The 12,731-nt window shown below is 50.0% G+C and overlaps 1 protein-coding gene across 6 annotated transcripts in view; it reads left to right on the top strand.

Annotated features, from left to right (window-relative positions):
- Positions 1-12,731, top strand: part of LOC105282665 — a 156,109-nt gene that overhangs the window by 133,605 nt on the left and 9,773 nt on the right. For all 6 annotated transcript variants that reach the window (XM_026969145.1, XM_026969148.1, XM_026969147.1 and 3 more), the window contains one exon: positions 8,494-12,714. In XM_026969145.1, coding sequence (XP_026824946.1) covers positions 8,512-12,714 — 4,203 coding nt within the window. In that variant the 5' untranslated portion in view covers positions 8,494-8,511. The remainder of the gene's footprint in view (positions 1-8,493; positions 12,715-12,731) is intronic.

Raw genomic sequence — 12,731 nt, 5'->3', positions numbered from 1 at the left:
TCCCTCAACTTCCTATATTCATAACGGTACAGCTTGTTCCGGTTACGCTCGCAAGAAACTCGCAGCCGCCGTTCCGCTCTGCTCGTAGTCGTCGTCGTCGTCGTCGTCGTCGCCGCCGCTTCTTCGTCGGCTGCCGAGGAAGGGATATCCTCGGGTCCTTGAGAATCTCTCACGCTCGCTGTTATCCGGGTTCTTCATTCTCTCGCCTAGATCTTCGCCAAGTAGGTCGTGAGTGGCCGATTTAATTGCTCGTTCGCGGATTCAGTGTGACTACATCGTCGGGAATTTCTTCCATTCGCGGCGAATAATCTGGATCACTCCACGGATGAATTAGTCTCGCGCGATGTAAATGAATTATCATCGTCGATTGCGCTTCCACTTGAGAGAGCGGAACAGTTATTGTTGACATTAAGAGCCCGTGTGCGCGCGAGCGTACGGATCTCTGCAGAGAAGAGCGATATGACGAAAGTCTGAGCGAGACAATGATGATAGTCTCGCTAATAATCCCCCGAATTCTCATTGTCGTGCTTCGCTGCCAAGCGCCGACGAGATTTCGCCGGTACCAGTCTGCAAATTCTTTTATTGCGCCCTTATAGCGCGTGCGCGTGTGCGCTCGAGTGGCCCTGTTGCGCGCCCGATGCCAAGTGACTCTCTCTTCTCTTCTCTTTCGAGGCACTTGACAAAATGGAAAAACCGTGAGTGCCGGGCTTTTCCGTCAGCTTCTGCGGCGTTTTTAATTCCATCGTCGACTATCCGGCGACTTTTTTCCACACTGTTTTTCGGGCACAAAGCGCCACGCGTGCCTGCATCCCTCGGTAACATGCGCATGAGATTTCGCTCCCTTTCTGCGCTTTGTAACGTCACGACTGACTCTCTGTCGGCTCTCTCCCTTTGAAGCTTTTCATAAATCCGACGTTACGCGCGATTTCTCGTTTTTCATCTGGTTTCGTAGGAGTCAAGGTATATATCGATGGAGTAGATTGTTTCAAGCGAATAGAATTCTCTCGCTGGCGACAGTATTGTCCCATCGGAGTCTGCGCGGAGATGCGGAGTCTGCCTTTCTAAATCGTAAATGGAACTTTAATGAGATCTCGCTGCTTCAATATGCTAACTCGAACGTTTTAGACAGTTACTGCTTTAGACCGGGTCGGATATCCGATTTAATCTATTATTCCTTAACAATCGCGTCACGCCGCGAATATATCATGAGCAATTCTATCTATCACTGATATCCAATAAATTTTGCAAAAGCGAGATGAGAATATAACAAAGAATATTATTATTCGACCACTCCGCAAAGGAAAATTTACATTTGGAGTTGTTTTAACGCCCGACTGTCGCAGTTTTGAAGCTTATCACGACTTTTAAATTAATCACCGTCGAATCTCGATGCTAAAACATGGCATTGATGATGTGCGTTACACGTTGCACGCCCCAATAAATTTCCGATGTGAAAAGTCTCGCGACCCCGAGCGCTGTTTTATGGGGAACGGCGATATTGCGAGCGAACGTTACGCTCATTGCGCAGAGCTGATATTATCATCGCATACAGTTGTGAACTGTACATTGCGAGAGCAACCGAAAAACCGTGCGAATTCACTGCCGAAAGCGGGAGTGTGCCCCGAAATATACTGAAAAATATTTCGGCGGAACGTGCAACACGTGCGACCTAGCTCGCTCTCTCTCCCTCTTTCTCTCTCGCTCTCTTCAACTTCCGGGGTGTCCTTGCGCTACTTGGAGCTTTGACAAAGCCCTCGTTGGCACCCAATTGCATTTTAATCCCATGTTGGCAGCCAAAACGCTATATTTTAACGATCAAGGTGTGTTACGCATACGTCACGACGCGCTTCTCACGAAATAGTTGTATCGAAATATTGGATTGTAATATATTGATATGTTTATTCTGTTTGGTTAGTGGTTTTAACAACGAATATACATTACAATCCATATTATTAAAAACACTAGAAAAACGGGACGAATATATCTATTTATATTAGAATCCAATAGATCGGAAAGTTTATAAATAAATGGTGACTGCCAATTCTTCTCTCTTTCAAGATTGCGAGAAGCGAGTGGATTTGCCTGCACGTACGCGATTAAATGAATAACAATTGCAACAATCGATTGTAAACGCCAGTCTATATTGGATTTTTTTTTATAGTGTTGTCGATAAAAATCGGCAAATGTTTATTGTTAAAACACAGATTTGCACTGCGCGGCCGTTTTATTTTTCTTCTGCATCGCACGTGTGACGCGCGAGTTTACGCTTCGATGAATCACGACCCTTCAGGACCCCGTGGGTGCGATTGTTCCCTCGCAGCCTTCTGGAGAACGCCGTTCTCCTCTCGTTCGAGTGGATTCACGGGCACGTTAGCGCGATTGACGAGGAGCTCGTTAAGCAAATTGCACCGGAGCCACCGGCCGTGTCCCGAAAAGCGCTAACACGTGGACATAACGAGTCGCTAACTGCACGAGTTTATGGAGAAGCGTGCTACCAATTTGACAGCATTTACAGCCTACCGCTTATTCGATCGAGATTCGAGTGATTTCCGGTAAATGCGCTATCGCGCTTCGAGAATTTATAGATTTAATAAACGAGCGTGTAAAAACGGGCAAACAGATTTATCGAGAATGTTTCCCTTTGAAGTAATCCACCGAGTGCCTCATTGATCTGCAATGCACAGAGGCAAGAGATTTAATTAAAAGTCTTTATGTAATGCACGGTGCACCATTGAATAAGGGCGTGATACAACGACCATGGCTTCACCCTCTTAATCTGCGATGTAATGTACGAGCAGGCTGTAAAAATATATTCTACCCTTACAACAGCTGCGCGTTGTAACTTTGTCGTCGAAGATTCGTAGGCACGTTCGCGCTGTTGGTAGGGGTCCAATCTCGTTAGGCAGTGCTAGGCTCTTTCGCCGTTCTGGATGCGTGAAAATGTGCGTGCCCTGCGTATTTGCGCGTGCAAATGCGTCGACGTGAATGCACCAACGAGTTGAGAACTTTCGGAATCGCTTCGCTCTCGACGAGCTCCGAAAGATCCTTTCACTCTGCCGAGAATCCATGAAACAAGATCGGCGCTTAAGAGACACTCGTCGCTCATGGAATTCCAGCTCGCGCTGTCATCCCGCGCAACGAGAAACGATAAAAGGAACGAAGGGTGCAACGAGGGGTGCAGAATCATGCAGCAACGCGTCGCATCGGGCATTAGATCTCAGATATTGCCTCCTTCCGTTGTCAATCTCCGTGTAATTTCTTCGAAACCGAGACGTGATCGCAGCCGGCTTTCTGTTCTCTTTCTCCCTTCAGCCCTTACCGCCGCGAGATTCCGGAGCACAATGCCTTCTCTCGTGGCGGCCTTTCTTGTGACACCCGCGACACCCTCATGAATTACGCGAGTTATATCTTGCGACTCCCCTTTAGCTTCTCTGACCTTGTTACGATCTTGCTGCCCGGAGAGACCTCGCGTCTCTGCGGAACATAATCGTTTTTCGGTGGTGTTTCCTTATTTATTCCATTATTAATAATTCGATGGTTCCGCCATCGCAAGAATCGTTGGTCGAAAATGCTTGCGTTGTTGAAAATGAAATGGTCCACTGGCAGCATGATTCAGAGAAAGAAAGGATTATATGTGTTATTTAATTATTTAGTCGCATGTCAATTCGATACATCCATCGTGAGAAACGACCGTTTAACGAGGAACTTTGATTCGTTTCACGTAAAACCGTCTCATTATCTCATTAACCCTGGGATCCGGAAATAAAAGAATCGAGCTTCCGATAGCTTGAGCGAGACAAGAGTGAGACGTAAAATACGGCTCGGCCGTTAAGGAGGTAGTTATAGAGGGAACGTTTTAAATCGGCTTAACGGGTCAATGAAATCGGAAAGGCACGGGGAGGATTCAAGAAAACGGGGTCAAAGGATAAATTGGGAGGAAGAGCTGGGGCTTGTCGGTGGACAATCGAGGAGGTATTTGTTCGCGATATTTAATTCTGAAATAAAAAAATCTCCGTTTTTCTTCTTTTCTCTCTATTAATTCTCTCTCTCTTATCCTCTTTCTCTTTTCTCCTGCAACAAGGAAACTTCAGAATCTAGGAAGGAACGGCTAACTGCGCTGGCTGTCATAATTCAGCGCGGGATGGTGAAAGTTAGCGTATCCTGGAATCCCGCTGACCGTCCCTCGTAAACGGAATGGGAAGTCATCGCGATAAGGCGCGTACGTTACGTCGGAATCATAAACTGGAAGGAATGGGCTCCAGCCGTAAACCTTTTATCGATCATGTGCGTAGCTCGACGATTATGGCGCGCGACTATATACCTTTTATTATCGGGAGCACGCGATCTTCCTCATCGACGTTGCACATGTCGCGTTGCATTATTTAGTATCTCTCCCAATTACGAAATATTTTAATTAACATCTCTGCTCGCCTTGATGAGGGATATTATTAAAGCATCGGAAATGCACATTTCCGAATCGTCACACAATATGAGACAATTGGAGACATATCGATTATTCTTGGTTCTTGGTTCACAGATAAATTAGGACAATTCGTGCACTTTTTAAAGATTACTCTCGCGAATGTCTCGCAAACCAAGAGGGTTAAATAAAATCCGAGACTTGGGTTACCAAAATGAGCGAGGCGATTTGGGTTGCGTTTCGAACTAATCGCGCCGATCGCGACAAGTTCGCGACGCCGTGAACGATTTCGTTAGTCTTACCAGAGACTAAGGGAGGCAAGGGTGCGTTCGCGACGTCGCGTCGTGACCGCAGTTTAAGCTGCGGCTTAAGTCAGCTTATGGTATTACTCTCTGTCTCTCTCCTTCGATCCTTCGGCTTGGTCGTCCTTCTTGTACTTCGTCTTGTTCCGTTGCGCGGCCGCGGCTTTTAATCGAGCGTCGGCGGATTATCTCCACGTCGAATCTACGCAATCGGCAAACTCTACTTCCTCGCGCGCGATTCCGTCTGCAGTCCGAACAAGCGTATCCACCCTCTCGCCCCTTTGATGCAAGATGGATTGCCGTAACGGCGATAAACGTAATATTTAATGATTGAGAAAAATCGGCGATTTTTGTAACATCGAGACAAAGATCGGTAGTTTAGATTGTTGTCGTCGTCGTGATTGTGTTATAATATGTTCAACAAATATGTTCGTTGCTCCTTCAGTTTCGTTTCGCGTGATCAGTGTCTATTGATCTCGTTCTAAACAGATCAATTAAATTATTCTGTTGCGGAGAGAGCGCGCAATGCAATTTATTCGTAAATATTATATACACTTATCGAGATATTGCGTTAGCGTACGCTCACGAGTACTGCCCGTCGTATTGAAATGTAGGCCAGTCACCAATGATATTCCTGCAGGAACATTTGAAGCACGGGATATCGTGGATATCGTCGATGATCGATCGCTTCCCGCGGCGGCCGCGGTACATTATTTATGGATGCTGCTTACACCACGCGCGCCACATAATTTCGCCACCCACCCTTCTTCGCGTCCGGGAAAGGTGGGTGAGAGCGGTCGCGCCATTTGTCGCGGATCTTATCGGGGGGCGGCGGTCGGGAGCCCTTTCGTTTTAAAGCGGCACGCGCGTAAATGCCCTCTCGGAATCACCCCCGAAACGCACGGCCACTGCTTTAGCTCGGATATTTATTACCCTGCCTTATCGAGTGGCTCGCCATGCTTGAAATCGTGAGAATTCCAGCTAAACCTCCGTCCCTCCGTGCCGCCCACATACATACATACATACATACACATCCCACCCTCCCTCTCTTCCCCGCGCTCACCATGTACGAACACCCTGTGTGCCCAGTTACGGGACAGAATGTAATGGAGAACGCGGGACGGAAGCGGCGGGCTGGGACATAGGACGGGACGCGCGAGGGGAGCCTTTGACTGGCGCACGAGGGGGACCAAACTAGCGGCAGCCCCTCAGGTTGCTCGGCAAGGGTGCACGATATTGATTCCCACCTACCATTTCCACCGAGCGTGGAAGCTCGATGTCACGCTCGCTCACGGCTCCAGCAACGAGTATGATTCCGGGCCGCCCAGAAAGAGTCCCCCGTGACTTTCCACAGGCATTCCACAGTGATGGTCGCGACGAATTCGATTAATTTGTTTTTAGTACGAGGGGATATATTGCGGAACACGTGTTGCTGACAAACGTAGCTCCCTATTCTGCAAAATGCATTATATATATTATGATACGAAGGGATAGATCGATCCAGCAGTTGATCTTTGATAGGAGACGTGTAAACAATTTCATGTTTTACGCTTGCAGAGCTTCCACTAAAATTCGAAGAAATCGAGATTATTTTTTAATTTTTACCCATTTTATTTCCTGTCAACCTTCTGAGCGTGAATAAAATTCGTAATTAATGATCGCGTTCTATAGTAATTACGATTGTCATTTCGAGTGTCACGGTTAAGCGATACTTGAGTGAGACCGGATCTCCTGTCGATATTGTAGGGTAAAAGCGTCCGAATTTTATAGTTTTGTTAGATCGAGTCGATGACGACATCAACATACGATATTTTCAAGCGAACGACAATAGCTTATTTATCGGCGTTTTTGTGATTGAATGACAAAACGGCTGCGCGCCAACTGTGGCGGTCGATCCTTTGATTGAAGTGTATTTAAGCGAGTTGTTCGAACACGAATCAGTCAGTCAGTCGTCCTGAGAGTTTTGTAAGGATCACCTCGCAGTAAAGTTAAGTTCTCTCTCTATAATATCGCACGATTATTCATGCTGCATCCTTCTTTGCACCCCCTCGCTAGTTACCACCTCTGGTGGTGGTGGCGATGGTGGTGCGCAATATTCGAAGTATCGGTGACGGTGGTATTGGTGCGTATCTTCAGTATGCTGTACGGCAGTACGGCTTCTCGTGTTATATACGTTTACAGCTTTCCGATATCTAACTTCTGCGCCCTTTTTCCACGTCTCAATGAGCCACGACGCGAGGTCGTTCGCATACGCCGCCACCGAAACCTACCCTCCCTCGCTCGGCCCGAATCGATAACGATCTATATTGCAGGCTGCCACGAGTGGAGAATGTCGGGGTCTACGACAGGGTCTCGCCGATCACTGAAGAGGCTGTTTGTCTCTTGCGGTGGTGGTGACAGTGCTGGCAATGCTACTGGCTATGGTGATAATAAGTGGTGATAATAACGGCGCGTAGTACTACGCTCTATAATGATAACCGAAACTCCCATTGCAGCCACTACCGAACGCGACATCCTCCGCCTTCGCTTGAAAAATCAGCCTTTTAGACAAAAAGCGATTATCGGTTACTGTAAAAGCGGGAATGTGTCGGCATTCAGCGCGTTAATAGAGAGCGTCTGCGCCGAATCGATAAACGCTAAAGTTCGAAGCGTGCAGTTTGATCGCATGCTGCTCAGAAATATAGATTCTTGCTCGTGGTTGTCGTCAGACAATCTGACTTTTGTCAGTTCGACAAGTTGCGGTAAGATTAATTTTATCTTTCGCGACGTTACGAGATTATTAATGTGAGATCCGAGTTATCCGGTTGAGAATAGAGACGCCTGTCTCTTGTAGCAATAGACAAATGCAAGACGATGGAAATTAATGTTTCGGCCTCGTTCTCTTCCTCCATTGACCGATCGGGTCAACGACACCATGTGAACGTTTCGGTAATTCCCCGGGGAGAGCTGTCCTCTCAAACTTGACTTTGAAATTCTCTGATCTTGTATCTAAATCTTGTAATCCTGATCCTTAATCTGTCGTGTTTGTTTTTCAATGATTTTTATACGTAAACGAAGACTGTCTCCAATTTTGCGACTTTCAGTTGGAAAAATGAACTCTGATAATAAATATTAGATGAGTAATATGACGTTTAGTTATGTATTGGGTTGTTCGGAAAGTTCGTGCGGTTTTTTAAGTAAAATTCAAAGACAAATTTGAAAGATACTGTGCAACGGTCGAATTAGATATGTGGAGTGTCTCTGCGATGTCTCACGTCGTGTAGCGTGGATTACTTTCAATTAATGCTGCAATTTGGTCGTCATCTACCGTTGAAGGCCTATCTCGAGCGTTCTTGGTCTTCGACGTCTTAAAATCACCACGTTTAAAGCGAGCAAACCACTTCTGAACACTTCTTTCAGCTACTGCATCACTTCCGTAAATGGCACAAATCTTTTTTGTTGTCTGAACGGCATTCTTGCCTTTTTAAAAAAAAATAAAATAACATAATATGTCGAAAATGCATCTTATTTTCTTCCATTTTTAAATTGATGTAAAATTAACAAAACTCGATCGCGCGATCCAAATGTTCTTATTCGTAAATGACGCGTTGAAATGTCCTCTTTCAGAATATGTATATATGTTATAGGTTGAAGTTACTCACGACATAGATAAACATGTTTTAACGCCATCTCTTAAAAAAACCGCAAGAACTTTCCAAACAATCCAATCAAATCAATATATCGTATGTGATGAAATAACTAATTCAATTCGCTCTTACCGTATTGTTGCAGATTAGCAGTCGGCGTGACATGGATGTGAGCTTCACGAACGTGTTAGAGGGGGCTCGTCAGTACTTCCAGGGACTGCCCGTACCGAGCACAGGTGCGGCCGCGTCGGTGGAACACAATCTCCACGCGACATCCTCCACGAGTTCCGCCTCCACGACGACGCACGATCATGGCGCTCTGTCGCAGCCGACTCAATCAACCCAGTCGATCTCGACTTCCGCCAGCAGCAACAGCAATAGCAGCAGCAGCAGCAATAGTAACGGTAGCAGCAGTAACAGTAACAGTAACAGTGTCCAGGAGTCGAATCGTTACCCTACTGACGTCAGACCGACGTCGTCGGTGGAGAGCAGCAACGCGGCTTCCGGTTCTAGCTTCTGGAACCCACACGTGGAACCTTATCCACCGCAGCCGACCAGGGTCGAAGTCCCGGACACGAGGCCAGGCGACGAAAGCGCCGCCATGGAACCCAGTTCCTCCTCCTCTTCGAACACCATCACTTTAACCGAGATGCAACCCTCTAATCATCAGTCCTCCTCCTCCTCCAATGCTGTCGTCGCCGCGTCGTCAAATTTCTCGGAAAGACCGCCACCGTCGTCCTCAGTCTCATTGTCCTCGTCCGCTACCTCCTCCAATGATCACAACCATCATCACCAGCCACCACCATCGCACCACCCCCCAAACTCGTCGCACCTGCATCAGATGCAACCGCCTCAGTCGCCACATTCCCCCGCGCCGGTGTACCAGCAGCTCAACAACGTCAGTAGGGCGTCGTTCAGCGCGGCAGAGATGCTCGCCTCCTCGACGCACTCTACGGCGACCTATCAGACCGCCAACAATAACGATCGGCAGGCGCAACCGATCGTTGCGCAGCGGACTCAGTATTATCCACGTTACCACCATCCAGACATCACCAAGTGCGCGCCGGCCCCGTATTCGCAGGCATCCATTTACCAGTCTGCCAATGTGGCGCAGCCGTCGAGCACAGTTCAGCAGCCGAGCACGAGACCGACGCCGATCGAGCAGAACGCAACGTCATCCAGCGTTCAAGGACACTGTCCGCCGGAACAGCAACGAGTACCTGCTAGTTATGGCAGCAACCTGCCGCCCGCACAGAGTCCTCTCGGTGGATCCATAGTATACGGATCCGGTTCCTCATCATCCCAGAGTTACCGTTCCGCTGGCCAACATCAACAGCAAACTCACCGTTTAGCGATCGCTCCGGCTTCGTGCATCAGCGACAGATCACATAACTCGGAGGGGCCGCACTCTTCCACCTCCTCTTCGCCGCCGACGGTCAACCCACGCCAGCTCGGTGCAGGCAACACCTCCAATCACATTCCTCCGCAGTCGCAGAATCTTCCGGGGCACATTCCTTCGCCGCATCTGGCGTCCGCTTCATCAGTGCATCAGCAGCAACATCAGCAATCATCTTTACAGCAGCAACAGCATCCTAGTCGTATAAATGCCTCGCCACACTCGCACGGTTCCTCGTACGGAGGTCGCGTGTTACCGCCGCTGCCACCGCATGGCGTTCCGTCATCGTCGTCATCATCGTCATCCTCCACTGTCGCGACGAATCACTCGCAGCAGCAAATGCCACCACCTCCGAGCGGCTACCACGTGGCATCGACGCCGTCTCCGCATCATGAGCCGCATCACGCCACCCCGTCGCCGCAACGACAGTCGCCCCACGTGACCAGCTTGCACCATCCTCACGCATCTCCGTCTCCTCATCATCATACACCGTCGCCGCACAACAGCTTCCAGCCACACTCGCCGACCTACCCGCCACCGCCACCGCCACCGCCGCCTTCGTCTTCAAGGTCGACACCGCATTCGTATCTGCCGCCGGCCACCTCCCAACACTATCAGCCGACGGCGACCGGTTACACGGCGGGGAACCCTTACGCACCGCCGCCACAGTCTTCGTACCATTCCTTCCAAAAAAGCCCGCAAGCAAACTCTCAGGGGAGTAGTTACTATTCTCAGCCGGGTCGGTCTCACAACCAGTCGTACGGCATGCAACAGATGCTGGTGCCGCCGCAGACGGTATTCCCCGGCACGCCCAGCAGCAATAGTCTGAGTAGCTATCAGCAGAGCGGTGGTAAACATGCAACGTACAATGGCGCTGACTCTGCAAAGAGGAGCACGATGGACACCACGCCGACGGCGGCAGCGGCGGCACCCTATGGCACGCATCGCTCGTCCGTGCAAAGAAGCGGTAACACGCACAACCTGCCGCCCATCGTGACTACCCTCTCGTCCTACCATTCCAACCGGCGGGAGCCCTTGGGCAAATCGGCGCAGTCGATGATGCAACGGCAGCGAATGCACTCGACGAGCGTGACCGGCAAGGCACCGCCTGTCGCGATACCGCCGGCGCCATCGTCAATGACCATGTCCGCGCAGAGGCTCACCGAATATTCGATGACTCCGGCCTCGGCCATGAATCACGCGATACCGGTGAATGGTAGAACGACAACCGTGACGAATATGACGTACGGTACGCGGTACTGTAGCCAACCGGGCTACCCGCCGTCTTCATACGCCACCACGATAGCGCCCAGTCATCACAGTAGCAATTCCACCAGCAGCACCACGGTGACTTCTATCGGTAGCGGTATCGGCGGCGCGAGGTCTTCCGTTTCAACGATTCACGCGTACCAGTCTTCCGACGAGCCGGATCGGGCAACAGGATCGTCCTCTTATCACCATCATCATCACCATCATCAGTTGCCGGTGCGAATGACGACCGAAACTTACGCGTACAAGGAGTACCCTTCTTACTCGAACTCTGGCGTCGGTCAAGCTGCCCCGGTCGCCTCTATGGTGACTTCTCCGTCCCCGAACAGCGCGGTTCGAAAGAGAGAGTCACCTTTGGACCTATCCGTGAAGACCGTCAAAACCTCTGCGGATTCTACGGCGCAGGACGACATCGAGGCCACCAGCACAGACAAGTACGTGAGTAGCTCGAATGTGGGAAGTTCCAGGAGCAACGTGAGTAGACCGATGCCGCCGCCATCCGTGCACCAGCCGGCATCGACTCAACCGTCGTACCCGTCGTCGTACGATCCCAGACCATCGAGTAACTCGAGGAGTAATTCCATACCCGTATCGTGCATCCGGACGTCAACGCCGCAGACTGTCTGCGCGCCCAAGGTTGATTTCTTACCAGATTTTAATTCGGCGCCGCTGCGTCACCAGCCACACCACACGGAGAATCCTCTGCGTAGAAGCACCACACAGCAGCTGTACGTTCCACCCGCTCAACCTCTCTCGTCCCATCACACGAACAATACCGCCCCACTGCCTCACATGTCCACGTTCAAGAAGCGTCCACTGCCCACGTCGCCGTACGACGGTCTCACGATACCACCGCCGCCTTCGTCGTCATCATCGACCTCGTCGTCGTCGACCGCATCCTCGTCGTACCTTCAGACGAACGATTCCGTGTCCTCGAGGTTCTCCAAGTATCCTCCGATGGTGGACCCGTCGTCGCGGCTAGGTTCACACGCACTGCCCACGCAGGACTATCCGCCCGACCCGAGCAAGTATTATCTAACGGACAGCAGAGGCAAGTTTGATCAGCAGTTTTCCCAGCGTGAACGAATGCCATTCAAGAGGTCTGGAGACGCGATCTACGGTGTAGGAAGTCCCAATAAACAACCTAGGCTGGCTTGGCGAGTGCCGAACGCTGACAAGCAAATCATCGAGCCGAAACTGGCTGCATCGAGCGTGTTGAGCGAGCAACAGAAACGGCAGGACGCGAGTCTATCGGTTCCCTTGCCAAACGGACTCGTGACATCGGGTGCGTACGAACAGAGGCCTGATAGTGGTGGTTGTTCCACGTCGGAACTGTCCAGGTATCAACCGGCTTACTGTGATAAGAGGATCTATCCAGAGTCCAAAGTGGTGCGTAATTCACCGTCGTCGTACAGCCATCCGGTTATCACGAAACCTACGAACGTACATCCGTTGCCGCAACAGTTGAGCGGCGCCCAACTGACCTATTCGAATTACCGCCAACCAGTTCAAAAGACAATGTGTCCTCCCGTCGGAACGGTCGGTGGTCAGCCAATAGATCAACCTAGCAATACCGGTGCCGACAAAAGAGTGCTCAGCTTGCTGAGAAATAGTCTGGAGAACAAGCAGCAAAGGGACGAGCAGCTCAACAGTCAGCAGCCTATCTTGGTCAATCATAGTCAACAGAGCTTCCAAAATAAGGTAAGTTTAAAGTTCCA

This window comes from Ooceraea biroi, chromosome 4 (assembly GCF_003672135.1).
Source record: "Ooceraea biroi isolate clonal line C1 chromosome 4, Obir_v5.4, whole genome shotgun sequence".
NCBI classification, from domain to species: Eukaryota; Metazoa; Arthropoda; class Insecta; order Hymenoptera; family Formicidae; genus Ooceraea; species Ooceraea biroi.
Note: the sequence above shows the minus strand (reverse complement) of the source record. Positions and strands in the feature narration are given on the sequence as shown.